The 13423-nt window shown below is 51.4% G+C and overlaps 1 protein-coding gene across 1 annotated transcript; it reads right to left on the bottom strand.

The window, feature by feature from the left end:
- Positions 1-376: 376 nt before the first annotated feature.
- On the bottom strand, positions 377-12431 carry PTS (6-pyruvoyltetrahydropterin synthase). Its single transcript, XM_065570429.1, has 6 exons — positions 12148-12431; positions 8940-9019; positions 4548-4570; positions 3227-3283; positions 940-1010; positions 377-687 (listed from the first exon to the last, which is right to left on the bottom strand). Exons 1-6 carry the CDS (start codon positions 12231-12233, stop codon positions 546-548), a joined length of 459 nt encoding a protein of 152 aa, XP_065426501.1. The 5' UTR covers positions 12234-12431; the 3' UTR covers positions 377-545.
- Positions 12432-13423: the final 992 nt, after the last annotated feature.

Raw genomic sequence — 13423 nt, 5'->3', positions numbered from 1 at the left:
CAGCCTACGGCATAGGAGAAACAAAGCACAAACCAGTTACGCTCGCCACTACCACCAGTCCCTTATCTTACGGAGAAAACAGAGACCCCAGCCACAGGGAGGAGCAGGCCTGCAGCACAAAAAGGAGGAAAAGTCATTTCTCAGTCTCCACTTCTTCATCATGGCCACAATCAAATCCCAGCGGGACGGGTACATATTTAACTTGTACATTTCCTCTTGAGAGAGAGAGCTGCAGTGCCTTACTCAACACAGGCGGAAGACTCCAAGGATTTCACATCACCTTGGTGGTTTTGGTTTGCAGAACTGGACTGTTTTGATTAAAAGCAAACAAGAGGTCAGCAAATTCTGAGAACTCCAAATGAAATAGAAAACCTCATTAGCTTGCCACAATAATTGTCTTTAATTACCTAAAAATGACCTTATATTAAAAAACAAAACCACTCTACAAAATCACTGTCTACATGTCATAGATACACCATGGTATACTCCATTGATATACTGGTTCGATTAATTCCTCAGAAGACTGTGACCAGCTGAGCTGAATTTCATTTCTCAAGAGTCGTCTCTTCCCCCTTGTACACAACGATGTTCTGGTCCGTTTCATACACTTTGACTTTATAAAGAGTCCCCACAGGCAGACGCTTCTGGAGGTTTTCCCAGATGTACACTGCCACATTCTCAGTCGTACTGCAGGGGAAACAGGGCTGACATTAGACATGAAGCAGTCAAGGCACACTGACCTCTCGTACATGCGACAACACACACATATAATGATGGATGATAGAGAGAGAGGATGGGGAGGTAGTCAATCAACTGAAATTAAATGCCACCTGGAGGATTACTGACATTTGAACTGGTGCCAGACAATATACATGGCACCCACTATGAACCATAAAACAACACAGGCTGGACCCTGGCACCAAATCTAGTTCTACCCACCTGACAACATCAGCAAAGTAAGCCACGTCTTTATCCAGATTCTTGTGGTCAAGTGGCTCCATGATGGCTTCCTGAGGGCAGAGAAGAAGGACATGAATAACAAAATATGTAGGAACAGAACAATAACAAAATATGTGGAAATGGCACAGGTGCTTAACGACTTCTTTGTTTCGGTTTTCACCAAGAAGGTTGGTGGTGATTGGACTTTTAACATACTGAAGGACCAGTGAAAATGAGGCAGGATCAGAGGCTAAAATAGGAAAAGAACAAGTTAAAAAATTACTTAGACAAGTTAGATGTCTTCAAGTCACCAGGGCCTGATGAAATGCATCCTAGAATACTCAAGGAGCTGACCGAGGAGCTATCTGAGCCATTAGCAATTATCTCTGAAAAGTCGTGAAAGACGGGAGAGATTCCAGAAGACTGGAAAAGGGCAAATCTAGTGCCCATCTATAAAAAGGGAAATAAGGACCACCTGGGGAATTACAGACCAGTCAGCTTAACTTCTGTACCAGGAAAGATAATGGAGCAAATAATTAAGCAATCAATTTGCAAACATCTAGAAGATAATGAGGTGATAGGTAACAGTCATAATGGATTTGTCAAGAACAAATCATGTCAGACCAACCTGATAGCTTTCTTTGACAGGGTAACAAGCCTTGTGGATGAGGGGAAAGCAGTAGACATGGTATATCTTGACTTTAGTAAAGCTTTTGATACTGTCTTGCATGACCTTCTCATAAACAAACTAGGGAAATGCAACCTAGATGGAGCTACTATAAGGTGGATGAATAATTGGCTGGAAAACTGTTCCCAGAGAGTAGTTATCAGTGGTCCACAGTCATGCTGGAAGGGCATAACAAGTGGGGTCCCGCAGGGATCAGTTCTGGGATCCGGTTCTGTTCAATATCTTCATCAATGATTTAGATAATGGCATAGAGAGAACACTTACAAAGTTTGCAGACAATACCAAGCTGGGAGGGTTGCAAGTGCTTTGGAGGGTAGGATTACAATTCAAAATGTTGCTGGAGAAATGGTCTGAAGTAAATAGGATGAAATTCAATAAGGACAAATGCAAAGTACTTCACTTAGGAAGGAACAATCAGTTGCACACATACAAAATGGGAAATGACTGCCTAGGAAGGAGTACTGCGGAAAGGGATCTGGGGGTCATAGTGGACCACAAGCTAAATATGAGTCAACAGTGTAACACTGTTGCAAAAAAAGCGAACATCATCCTGGGATGTATTAGCAGGAGTGTTGTAAGCAGACATGAGAAGTAATTCTTCCACTGTACTCCTTGCTGATTAGGCCTCATCTAGAGTATTGTGTCCAATTCTGGGCGCCACATTTCAGGAAAGACGTGGACAAATTGGAGAAAGCCCAGAGGAGAGCACAAAAATGATGAAAAGTCTAGAAAACATGAGCTATGAGGGAAGATTGAAAAAACTGGGTGTGTTTAGTCTGGAAAAGAGAAGACTGAGAGGGGACATGATAACAATTTTCAAGTACATAAAAGGTTGTTACAAGGAGAAGGGAGAAAAATTGTTCTTCTTAACCGCTGAGGATAGGACAAGAAGCAATGGGCTTAAATTGCATCCAGGGAGGTTTAGGTTGGACATTAGGAAAAACTTCCTAACTGTCAGGGTAGCTAAGCCCTGGAATAAATCGCCTAGGGAGGTTGTGGAATCTCCATCATTGGGGATTTTTAAGAGCAGGTTAGACAAACACCTGTCAGGGATGATCTAGATAATACGTAGTCCTGCCATGAGTGCAGGGGACTGGACTAGATGACCTCTTGAGGTCCCTTCCAGTCCTATGATTCTATGACATTGGTAGCTACATCAATAGGGCATGTCAAGGGGGCACAATGAATGGCAGATTCTAACCATCCTGCTTGAACTTAGGAAGGGCCCTACTGTGTCTGTGGAGCAATTCCAGACACACACACTGGGAACTGAAATGTCACTGGGGCCGATGCTGGCCTTTTCCTGAGAGGTCCTAGGTACCCAGAGTTGGTAGGAAGGTACCAGGGCAGCACTATTAGAAGGAGACAGCAACACGTTGTGCAGCTGGTGAGAGGAAGTCAAAGACCTTGCACATCACAGGCCAGTGTGGGGACCAGCAGGGGACGTTACACTGCAACAGGGCACTGCGCTGACGCATTTTTAGCTCATAAACCACTCCCTAATTCTCCACTGGCTACTCCCCACTTCCCCACGCCCTCACTAGCCCATTACGCCATCGCTGATTTCCATGTGAGAGCTCATGAGCACAGTGTTATTACCTGCATATATTCTTTCAGGGCCGTCAGGTTTATAACCATTCCTGACGTAGGATCAATCTACAGGGCAAAGAGCGAAAGGAGATTAGAAGCACATCTACTAATCCTCACACCCCAATTGTGTTACCAATCCCACCAAAAGCTTTAGATGGCACAAACCCAGACTACCTGGGGTCTGCAGCTTCCAAAATGGGCACTCAGGAATCCTGACCCATAAGAAAATCTCTGTCTCCGCCATCGGACACTGCCTGAGCCTCAGCCCTACTTAAGTAACACCATGAAGAACATGCCCTAATGGCTATATAGAGAGTATCAACAACTCTCAAGAGATCAGTGAAGTTCATAATGGTGACACCAGGAAGAAAGCTCCCAGCACACATAGTTACTAAGCAGTGCTTGGGCAGAGCCCATCAGCTACACAGAGAAGCAGCCCACTAGGCAGGAACAAGGATTTAATCGGTTGTTTTATCAACCTGAGACACAACTGCTAGCTAGTAAGGGTCAGGCACAAACCATGAGCACCAGTGGGGCCTAACCACAATGCGCAGGTAATCTGGCTTTCTCCTGAATTAACTGCTGTTCTGTAGGCTGATGGCTATGGTTCCCCAGTCTGGGACCGTCTAGCAGGAACCTCTGGCTACCAGAAGCTGGGACTGGATGACTGGGGATGGACCACTCAAAATTGCCCTGTTCTGTTCATTCCCTCTGAAGCATCTGGCACTGGCCACTGTCAGACGGCATGATACTGGGTGAGATGGATCATTCGTCTGACCCAGTATGGCTGTTCTCATGTTAACTCCCACAATCAGCAACCACAGGATTAAGAGCAATTGTTCTGTGGCCCAGATCTCTCTGGAACAAGTTGGCTGAGAGCTAAGCGCAGGATTCTGGCCTCCCACCATTTTGCAGGGGACAGAGTTTAGCCCTGCTTTCGCTCAGGACGGAGGCCATTCAGATCTGAGAACGGAAGCTAAGGCTGAGATCCTGCAATGAGCTCTGTGTGGGTGGACCCCTGAAGCCACATGAAGCTTATTGCAAGAATGGGGCTGAAATGTGGCCTCCAGCATGTCTTTGGGAGAGGCAGGGTGAGAAGGAGAGCTGCCTTCGCTGGACCCATCTCTCACACACAAGTGATTACAGAAAATCTTCCTCTTTATAGTTGATGGAACAGAGGGTTTTCAAGCAATGCAGGATTTTTAGCAATTCTACAAAGGCAAACACCTAGAGGGTTGGGTTTTTTTAAAGATCTGCAGAATTTGCACATGGAAACCACACTCTGATACCTCCAAGAAGGAAAAAGGAAGGAAATAATGATTGCACTTACCTCTCCACGCACAGTCACTACAACTAGAGGGAGAAAAACACCAAGTCATAAGTGTGATCCAATGTACACAAGAACAAATCACATTAGTGGCAGATCAGAGAGCCCACACAGTATTAATCAGCCCCAGGAGGTGGGTTAATGACATGAGAAGTGTTACTGTTTAAAACAATATCCACTGTATAAAGAACAGTAACTGACCCTACAGTAATGGCGGTTCTCCAAGATGGACACGAGATTGGATTCTTTAGGTCAGCAGTGTCCACTGGGACTGTGCCTGCACACTGCACCCTGCACCGGAGGGTATAGAGGGTGGGACAGGCTCAACCGTCCCACCGCAGAGTCCCACCAAAATGGACATCTGATCCGGAAGCCTCTACTAAGGAATGGAATCTTGTAAATGTGAGGATTGTAGCTGCTCAACAAATGTCACATACAGGGACACTCGTCAACAAGCAGTAGAGGCTGCCTGAGTTCTAGTGGAATGAGCTCTAATGTGGCTAGGTGCATCTAACCTGGCTAACCCATAGCATGTCCTTATACAGTTGGAGATCCACTTAGATAATCTCTGTGGGGATATAGGTTGCCCCTTAAATCTGGCCACAGATAGTCAGGCATGCTCCTGAGTGATTCTGTTCTAAGTACAAAGATAGTCCCCTACTATATCAGGTGTGTGAAGTCTAGCTTCCTCCAGGGTTGAGTGAGGCTTGGGGAAGAAAACAGGCAGATGAATGGACTGGGTGTTACTCTGAGGCAACCTTGGGCAGAAACTTAAGAGTAACATTGTCCTTATGAATAACTATATGAAGAGGGCCTGTCATGAGGGCCTGAATCTCCCCAACCCTTCAAGCTGCTGCAATGGCAATCTGAAAGGCAGAGGTGGTATAGGGAACAGAGAGCACCACCAGAGGACCCATCAACTCTGCTAATACTCTACAGTGATGTCCCAAGAGGGAGAGAGCTCTTGGGGAGAAAACATGCATAAGGCCTGTGATAGATATGGCAATTTCCTGCAGTATCCTTGGAAAAACTGTGTTGAATTAAGGTTAAGTATCGTTGGAGTCCATTGTATTAAATGCAAATGTTCTGTATGATTGTGGGCTGGTTATGCAAATCCCCAGCCTTTTGAAGCTACACCCTGAGGCGAGGACCACTGTCTGCTGATTATCTCTTCCCAGGTTTCAGAGTAGCAGCCGTGTCAGTCTGTATCCGCAAAAAGAACAGGAGTACTTGTGGCACCTTAGAGACTAACAAATTTATTAGAGCATAAGCTTTCGTGGACTACAGCCCACTTATGCATCCGAAGAAGTGGGCTGTAGTCCACGAAAGCTTATGCTCTAATAAATTTGTTAGTCTCTAAGGTGCCACAAGTACTCCTGTTCTTTTATCTCTTCCCAGAGTCTCACGGTCAAAAGCCCAGGCTGTATAAAGGAAAGACTGAGCTACCGAGGGATCGCTTGTTCTGAGCTAAGGCTCGTATGAACTTGTAACCACAGAAAAACCCCACTGTGGGGTTTGAAGGACTGATTCCTACCAGAGCCCTGGTGGGAGCCAGGGTGATCTCTGGTTAGCTTTTTAGCATGCATGCTGGTTCTTTTGTTGTTTCTAATTGGTTTTCGCTGTAATGCTTTCACTTTAAGATTAAATGTGCTTGCTTACAAGGAGCTGTGTGGTGACTTGTCACTGCTGGCAATTACAGTTGTTCATAACCTCTGGAGTGGAAGGAAAGCACAAACTGGCCTGTTAAGGCAGTCTGGCTTACTGGCAGGGAACTGTGCAGCCTTGGGAAAAAACCCAGACAAGAGGAAGAGAGATACGAGTCCCTATCTGAGAGAGCTGATGGCTGAGGAGCTGGGAGTCTGCAGTGGGTGCCCTTGCTGGACCCCAGAGGGGGAGCACAGGTACAGTTGCTCTGAGCTGAGACAGGGCCCTTCAGGAATTTTGCCACTACAGCGTAGGAAATTCAATACAGCCCTGGACAGGAGGGTGAGGAGCAGATATTGCTTCAAGATGGACGCTTATGGAGCTGATGGAAAGTCCAGATTTTTTCAGGACTAGCAAATAACCCAATATTGCAGAGACATCAAGGGAGTCAGATGCCCAAATAGAAAAGTTCCTCCATTTAGCTTCAGGGCATTAAACTAATAACAAAAGAGGAGGGTGAAAAGAGGGAAGAAATGAGTACTCATTTAGCACAAATCTGAGATGTTGAGAAGAAACCAAAGGACCTGAAGAGAAGAAATTCTTTACTTGCCTATACCCCAATGCGAGAAGCCTGGGTAACAAATGAGGAAATGGAATGGCTCATTTATCATTTCAATTTGATCTGGTTGGTATTACTGAAACCTGAGGGGTTGAAAAGAAGCATACTTTCTCCAAGGGAGGGGCCGCTCTGTGAGGTGTGCCCCATCTCTATATAGGACAGTTCAGTACCAGGGACACCTCTCTAACCCAGTATACCAGTGACCCAAAGCTGGTGGCTTGGATGTCACCACCCATAATCTTTCCAGGAGAGGTCACTCTGGTATTGGGCCCACCAATAAGTCACTCAGCACCATGTATGATTTAGGTGCCAGGACAGTTAATGCCAAGGAGTGGGTACCCTAAAGTTAATCTGTACCAAGAAGGTCATCTGTATCAGGGCGTATGATCACAGACGCACTCGATGCTGAGGCTCCAGGTACCAGGTATGGTGTTGGTGCTGAAGGATCAGTACTGAGGGCAGTGTAGTTGTTGATTTAGAGGGCACTCCATGAACTGACTCAGAAGTCAGTGCCAGGGCACATGAAGGGGCCTTCTTAGCTTTTGGCCCTTGGACGAATGACGAGTCATGTGGCCGATGACCCTTTGATCTCAATTTGCTAGGTGCCAGGGACAGCGAACTGTGCCTGGGCTCATCTTTGGAGCACTGCTCCTTTCTGCCCATCAGATGTCAATGCAAATGAAGTGATGGACAAATGGGGCCTCCGAGTGGATGCGGCCTGGGGGCTCAGAGTGGGATCATAGGTCTAACAGAGAGAGACTGACATGATGGCTGAGCCCTAATTGCAGCTTTCCTCTCAGTGTCCATGGAGGCTTGCATCCATCTCTTAAGAACATAAGAACGGCCCTACTGGGTCAGACCAAAGGTCCATCTAGCCCAGTACCCTGCCTTCCGACACTGGCCAGTGCCAGGTGCCCCAGAGGCAATGAACATAATAGGTAATCATCAAGTGAGCCATCCTGTCCCTCATTCCCAGCTTCTGGCAAACAGAGGCTAGGGACACCATCCCTGCCCATCCGGGCTAATAGCCATGGATGGACCTATCCTCCATGAATTTATCTAGTTCTTTTTGAACCCTGTTATGGTCTTGGCCTTCACAACATCCTCTGGCAAGGAGTTCCACAGGTTGACTGTGTGTTGTGTGAAGAAATACTTCCTTTTATTTGTTTTAAACCTGCTGCCTATTAATTTCATTTGGTGACCTTCTCTTAGAAGGAACAGCTTCAGATGCACCTCCCTTGCTCTCTGAGTGCACGCAGAGAAAGAACGACAGACAGAACATTGCTCCAGGACACGCCCTCCTCTCAGAGAGAGCAGACACTAGGATTGCCCATCATTAATGGCCATAATACTGGTGCCTTGGCTTCCGCTGTAATGCCAGTTCTCTGTGGGGCAGTTGGGCGGTGGGGGTCTAAGCTAACTGAAACATTATATATTTGCCCATTGGGCATATAAAAGAAAAAAATTAAACTAATTACACTAACTTGACTATCTAATTATTAAATGCAAAGCTAAGGAAAATCACACAGTACACAGAGTAAGCAGACGCTGCAGGGGTACTGCCTCACTGTCAAGGGCAGTCAGAAGAAACTGAGGAACACCTGGGCTGCTCTGTCCTTTATGCCCTCAGATGGGAGGTGTCAGGGTACCTAGGGGGCAGGCATGGCCCTGACAGATACTACTGACCAAAAGGATCCAGTTTTGCATCCATGGGGCCCATGCACACTAAGAATGGAATCCATGTGGACAATCTCTTGAAGAAGGTTTGGTTTTTTTGGATGACATTTGTTTGCCAAGTGGAAACCGCCATTAAGATTTACTATCATCTTGAGTATAAGCTAATTTGGTTTATTTAGTAGCATTTTAAAATAAGATTTACTCTTTATTTAATGGCCTAAAAGTCAGATTTGTGGTTTGGACTGTCTCCTGTTGATGATCACTCTTATTTCTCTTTGCAGCCTCTGTCATCAAAAAAGCAAATACTCCAGATTCTGCTCTGAGTTACATAAGTGTTCACAGTAACATGGCTAAGAGCCGATCCCATCCAAATGTCTCTCTCATACAACCATCTGAACTAATTCTCTCTGGGTCTGGATGAATAAGTATAGCACTCAGGCCAGTCAGCCCCTCACCTTTATAGTTGTGTCCATGTCCGTTTGGATTGTTGCATTTCCCAAAGAGTTTCAGGTTTTCTTCATCACTCAGTGACTTACTGTAAAAAAATAAAAAATTGCAGTTGAGGGCCAATTACAAACATTAGGGTTTTCATTTCAACTGGGACTGGTTTTTAGCGCCCTCCCCCCCAACCCCGATCTCCTTAGTAGGTACAGCAAAAGAAACATCTCATTCACAGACTCTGCCCACTCAGATTCTGTACCCACTGCCTGAGTTAGTCCAGGCCCTGTGTATGAAAGATTTGCTCTCCACTCACCTTTTAGTTTGTGGTCTCATTTTTCATTGGACCAAGACATTACCCATAGACTATCCTTGTCTATAACACGCCCTGAAAAGCGGGTGGTGAATCCTTAAACATTTTATGTAATTTGTTTTTTAAAAGTTAATCAATTACTGTTTGTACTAATGATCCAACATAATGTACTCCAGTCACTGTCTCCTTTTTAAACAGATGGATTAGACTGGGGAAGTACTATTACAGAATTTGAAACACCACAAGAGTTCCAGCTGTTCACAAAAGGGACCGGATGCCTGGCAGAACCACCTAGTTTCTGAACACAAACATTGCAGGCTGTAGTATCCAGGATCATGGAGATATTTAAGAGAACAGTGGGACCATCGCTAAGTTTACTGTCATCCCTTCTGACTTTCACATTTTACCAACAACTCTCCCAGAGGATGTGACGTCTAAGGATGAATAGGTAGTGATCAGTGTAGGCCAGCATCTTAGATAATTTCTGGGGAAATAAGTGATTTGACCTTAAGTGTGTAAAGTACAATCTATCAAAGTCCATAGCTGTCCACTGAACAAAGAAGTTAGATTTTTGGTCTCACGGACAGAGTTTGAAAACTGCCTTTGGTGCTGCTGTTCTCATCCACCAGCCATGAAAAACCTCATGGTACTCAGAGTGAAATAGACAAGATTCTGGTCAGAATCAGGTTTGCCTGCAGCATAGTCTTGAAACTAACCAGAGTCTTGTCCCAATTTCACTCTGCTGTTGTTTAAAAATGCTCCTGTTTAGTAGGACAGGCTGGGGAAAGAAAGGGGAGTCACTCCTTTTTCTCTCCCCCCACTCTCCACTCCCAGAGCCTCCATCAGCAGGAGAATTTTCTGTGCTCTGACCAGCTTCACTGCTGCCATTTCCAAGATATTGAATGGTACTGAATCTGAACTGACTTGCATCAACTTCACTTTTGCTGGTGGAGGGGTGGTGTGGTGAGCACAAGTGTACACAAAACATTATCTAGCCAAGTGGTACGGGGGAGAAGAGAACCAAAAAATGAGGTGAGAGAGCTGCACTCAAGACCGCAAGGGGGAAGGAGAGGCAGGAGAAAGCCCCCAAAAGGGGACAGAAGAAATGCGCAGGATGATGAGAGAGGGAGTGAGGAAAACAGATGGATTACAGTATTTTCCTTCTCTTCGCCTATCCTTTGTCACCTCTAACAATAACAGTGCCCAGACTGTAAGCTCTTTGGGGCAGGGACTGGACTGTTTTACTAGGTGTATGTACTGTGCCTAGCACAACAGGGCCCCAGTCTTTGAGGCCACTAGGTGCTACTGTAATAAAAATTATAAGAAACAGCCCCAAACACATGGGCTGTTGAAAAGGGAGCGACCCTACCCAGGGCCAGTGCAAGGATGTTTCGCGCCCTAGGCAAAACTTCCACCTTGCGCCCTACCCCTTCCCGAGCCCTGCGGCAGCTCCCCGCCGCCCCCTCCACCCTGAGGCACCCCCCCTGCGGCAGCTCCCCACCCCAGCTCACCTCTGCTCTGCCCCCTCCCCGAGCCTTGCAGCAGCTCCCCACCCCCCCCGCCCTGAGACGCCCCCCCATGACAGCTCCCCCCCGCCCAGGGAGCTGTGCAGCAGCTCCCCACCTCAGCTCACCTCTGCTCCGCCTCCGCCCCAAGCACGCCGTCGCTGCTCCACTTCTCCCGCCTCCCAGGCTTGCGGCGCCAATCAGCTGTTTGGCGCCGCAAGCCTGGGAGGGAGAGAAGCAGAGCGGGGCGGTGTGCTCAGCGGAGGAGGCAGAGCAGAGGTGAGGTGGGGCGGGGAGTTCCCATGCGTGCCGCCCCCCCCCCCTTACTTGCTGCAGGCGGCCCTCCCCGCGCCCTCCGCCTAAATGCCAACGATGACCGGGGCGGCCGAAGATCCGGCCGCTGTGATCACCGCCAAAGAAAATGCCGCCCCCCAAATGCTAGTGCCCTAGGTGACCACCTAGGTCGCCTAATAGGTTGCACCGGCCCTGACCCCACCTTCCCAGCAGCTGGGAGAGCGAGGCATAGTGAGCTGCAGCCTGAGGTTCATTTTCTCTGTCTCCCCCTTGCACCGTGTGAGCTCTTAGACATGGGGACCATCTGGATTCTGGATCTGGTCCATCGCTGGGCACGTTGCCAGGCCGGAGAGCAAATGGCTCTCCTGTCCAAATGGGATAGGAACTAAGGAGTCCCAGGTAAGAACCAGGGACAGCTCCCCCAGGATGAATAACCCCTCCCTTCCCAACACACTGGAGATTTCTAACCTGGGAATTGACCGAGTCCATGGGGAGGAGCAGGGTCTCCTCTTGCCTCTCCTCTCGGCAGGTCGCTATGAGCTGTCATTGTGGGAGCTTGGCAATGACTGAACCACCCCAACCAAGCACGATGGGGAGGCACCCTGGGGTCCCCCCTGACCAAGTGAATGGGGGGCACCCTGGGATCCCCCCTGACCAAGTGCAATGGGGGGCACCCTGGGATCCCCCCAACCGAGCGCGATGGGGCACCCTCCTGACCCAGCGCGATGGGGGGGGCACTCTGGGATCCCCCCCTGACCAAGTGAATGGGGGGCACCCTGGGATCCCCCCAACCGAGCGCGATGGGGCACCCTCCTGACCCAGCGCGATGGGGGGGGCACTCTGGGATCCCCCCCTGACCAAGTGAATGGGGGGCACCCTGGGATCCCCCCAACCGAGCGCGATGGGGCACCCATCTGACCCAGCGCGATGGAGGGCACTCTGGGATCCCCCCCGACCAAGTGCAATGGGGGCACCCTGGTGTCCCCCCCTGACCCAGCGCGATGGGGGGACACCCTGGGATCCCCCCCGACACAGCGCGATGGGACACCTGGGATCCCCCTGACCCAGCGCGATGGGGGTGCGGGCCGGCCCCCCCGATCGCAGGCCCCTCACCTGTGCAGCCGGTGGCAGGCGCTGAAGCTGAGGCAGCGGGAGACCCGCGCGGTGCGGGCCGGGGTCCCGGCGCGGGGAGGCGTCATCGCAGCACCGGGGCCGGGGAGCGGGAGACGGACGGCGCCTGCGGGGGGAGGGCGGACGGGCCCTACATCCGGGCATCCCCGAGCACCCTCCTCCCTCCGCCGCGGGCCTGTCAGTGTCCCTGCGCCTCGGGGAGACGGGACCCCCCCCGCTCCGGCCCCTGCTCCTCGGGGACCCGCCCCCACACGCCTCCGGCCCCGCCCCCTGCGCCTCGGGGACCCCCCCCTCCGGCCCCTGCTCCTCGGGGAACCCCCCCCCCCCACGCCTCCTGCTCCTCGGGGAACCTCCCCCCCACGCCTCCTGCCCCGCCCCCTGCTCCTCGGGGAACCCCCCCCACGCCTCCGGCCCCGTGCCCACGCCTCGGGGATCTCCCCCACGCCTCCGGCCCCGTGCCCTACGCCTCGGGGATCCCCCACCTCCGGCCCCTGCTCCTCGGGGACCCGCCCCCACACGCCTCCGGCCCCGCCCCCTGCGCCTCGGGGACCCCCCCCTCCGGCCCCTGCTCCTCGGGGAACCCCCCCCCCACACCCCCTGCGCCTCGGGGAACCCCCCCCCCACGCCTCCTGCCCCGTGCCCTACGCCTCGGGGATCCCCCACCTCCGGCCCCTGCTCCTCGGGGACCCGCCCCCACACGCCTCCGGCCCCGCCCCCTGCGCCTCGGGGACTCCCCCCTCCGGCCCCTGCTCCTCGGGGAACCCCCCCCACGCCTCCTGCCCCGCCCCCTGCTCCTCGGGGAACCCCCCCAACGCCTCCGGCCCCGTGCCCACGCCTCGGGGATCTCCCCCACGCCTCCGGCCCCGTGCCCTACGCCTCGGGGATCCCCCACCTCCGGCCCCTGCTCCTCGGGGACCCGCCCCCACACGCCTCCGGCCCCGCCCCCTGCGCCTCGGGAACCCCCCCCTCCGGCCCCTGCTCCTCGGGGAACCCCCCCCCACGCCTCCTGCCCCGCCCCCTGCGCCTCGGGGAACCCCCCCCCCACGCCTCCTGCCCCGCCCCCTGCTCCTCGGGGAACCCCCCCCACGCCTCTGGCCCCGCCCCCTGCGCCTCGGGGACCCCCCAAGCCTCCGGCACCGCTCCCTGCGCCTTCGGGACCCCCATGCCTCCAGCCCCGCCCCCTGCTCCTCGGGGACCCTCCCCCTGCTCCTCAGGGACCCCCCCAAGCCTCAGGCCCCGCCCCCTGCTCCTCAGGCCC

The sequence above is a fragment of the Chrysemys picta genome, chromosome 16 (assembly GCF_011386835.1).
Source record: "Chrysemys picta bellii isolate R12L10 chromosome 16, ASM1138683v2, whole genome shotgun sequence".
Classification (NCBI taxonomy): domain Eukaryota; kingdom Metazoa; phylum Chordata; order Testudines; family Emydidae; genus Chrysemys; species Chrysemys picta.
Note: the sequence above shows the minus strand (reverse complement) of the source record. Positions and strands in the feature narration are given on the sequence as shown.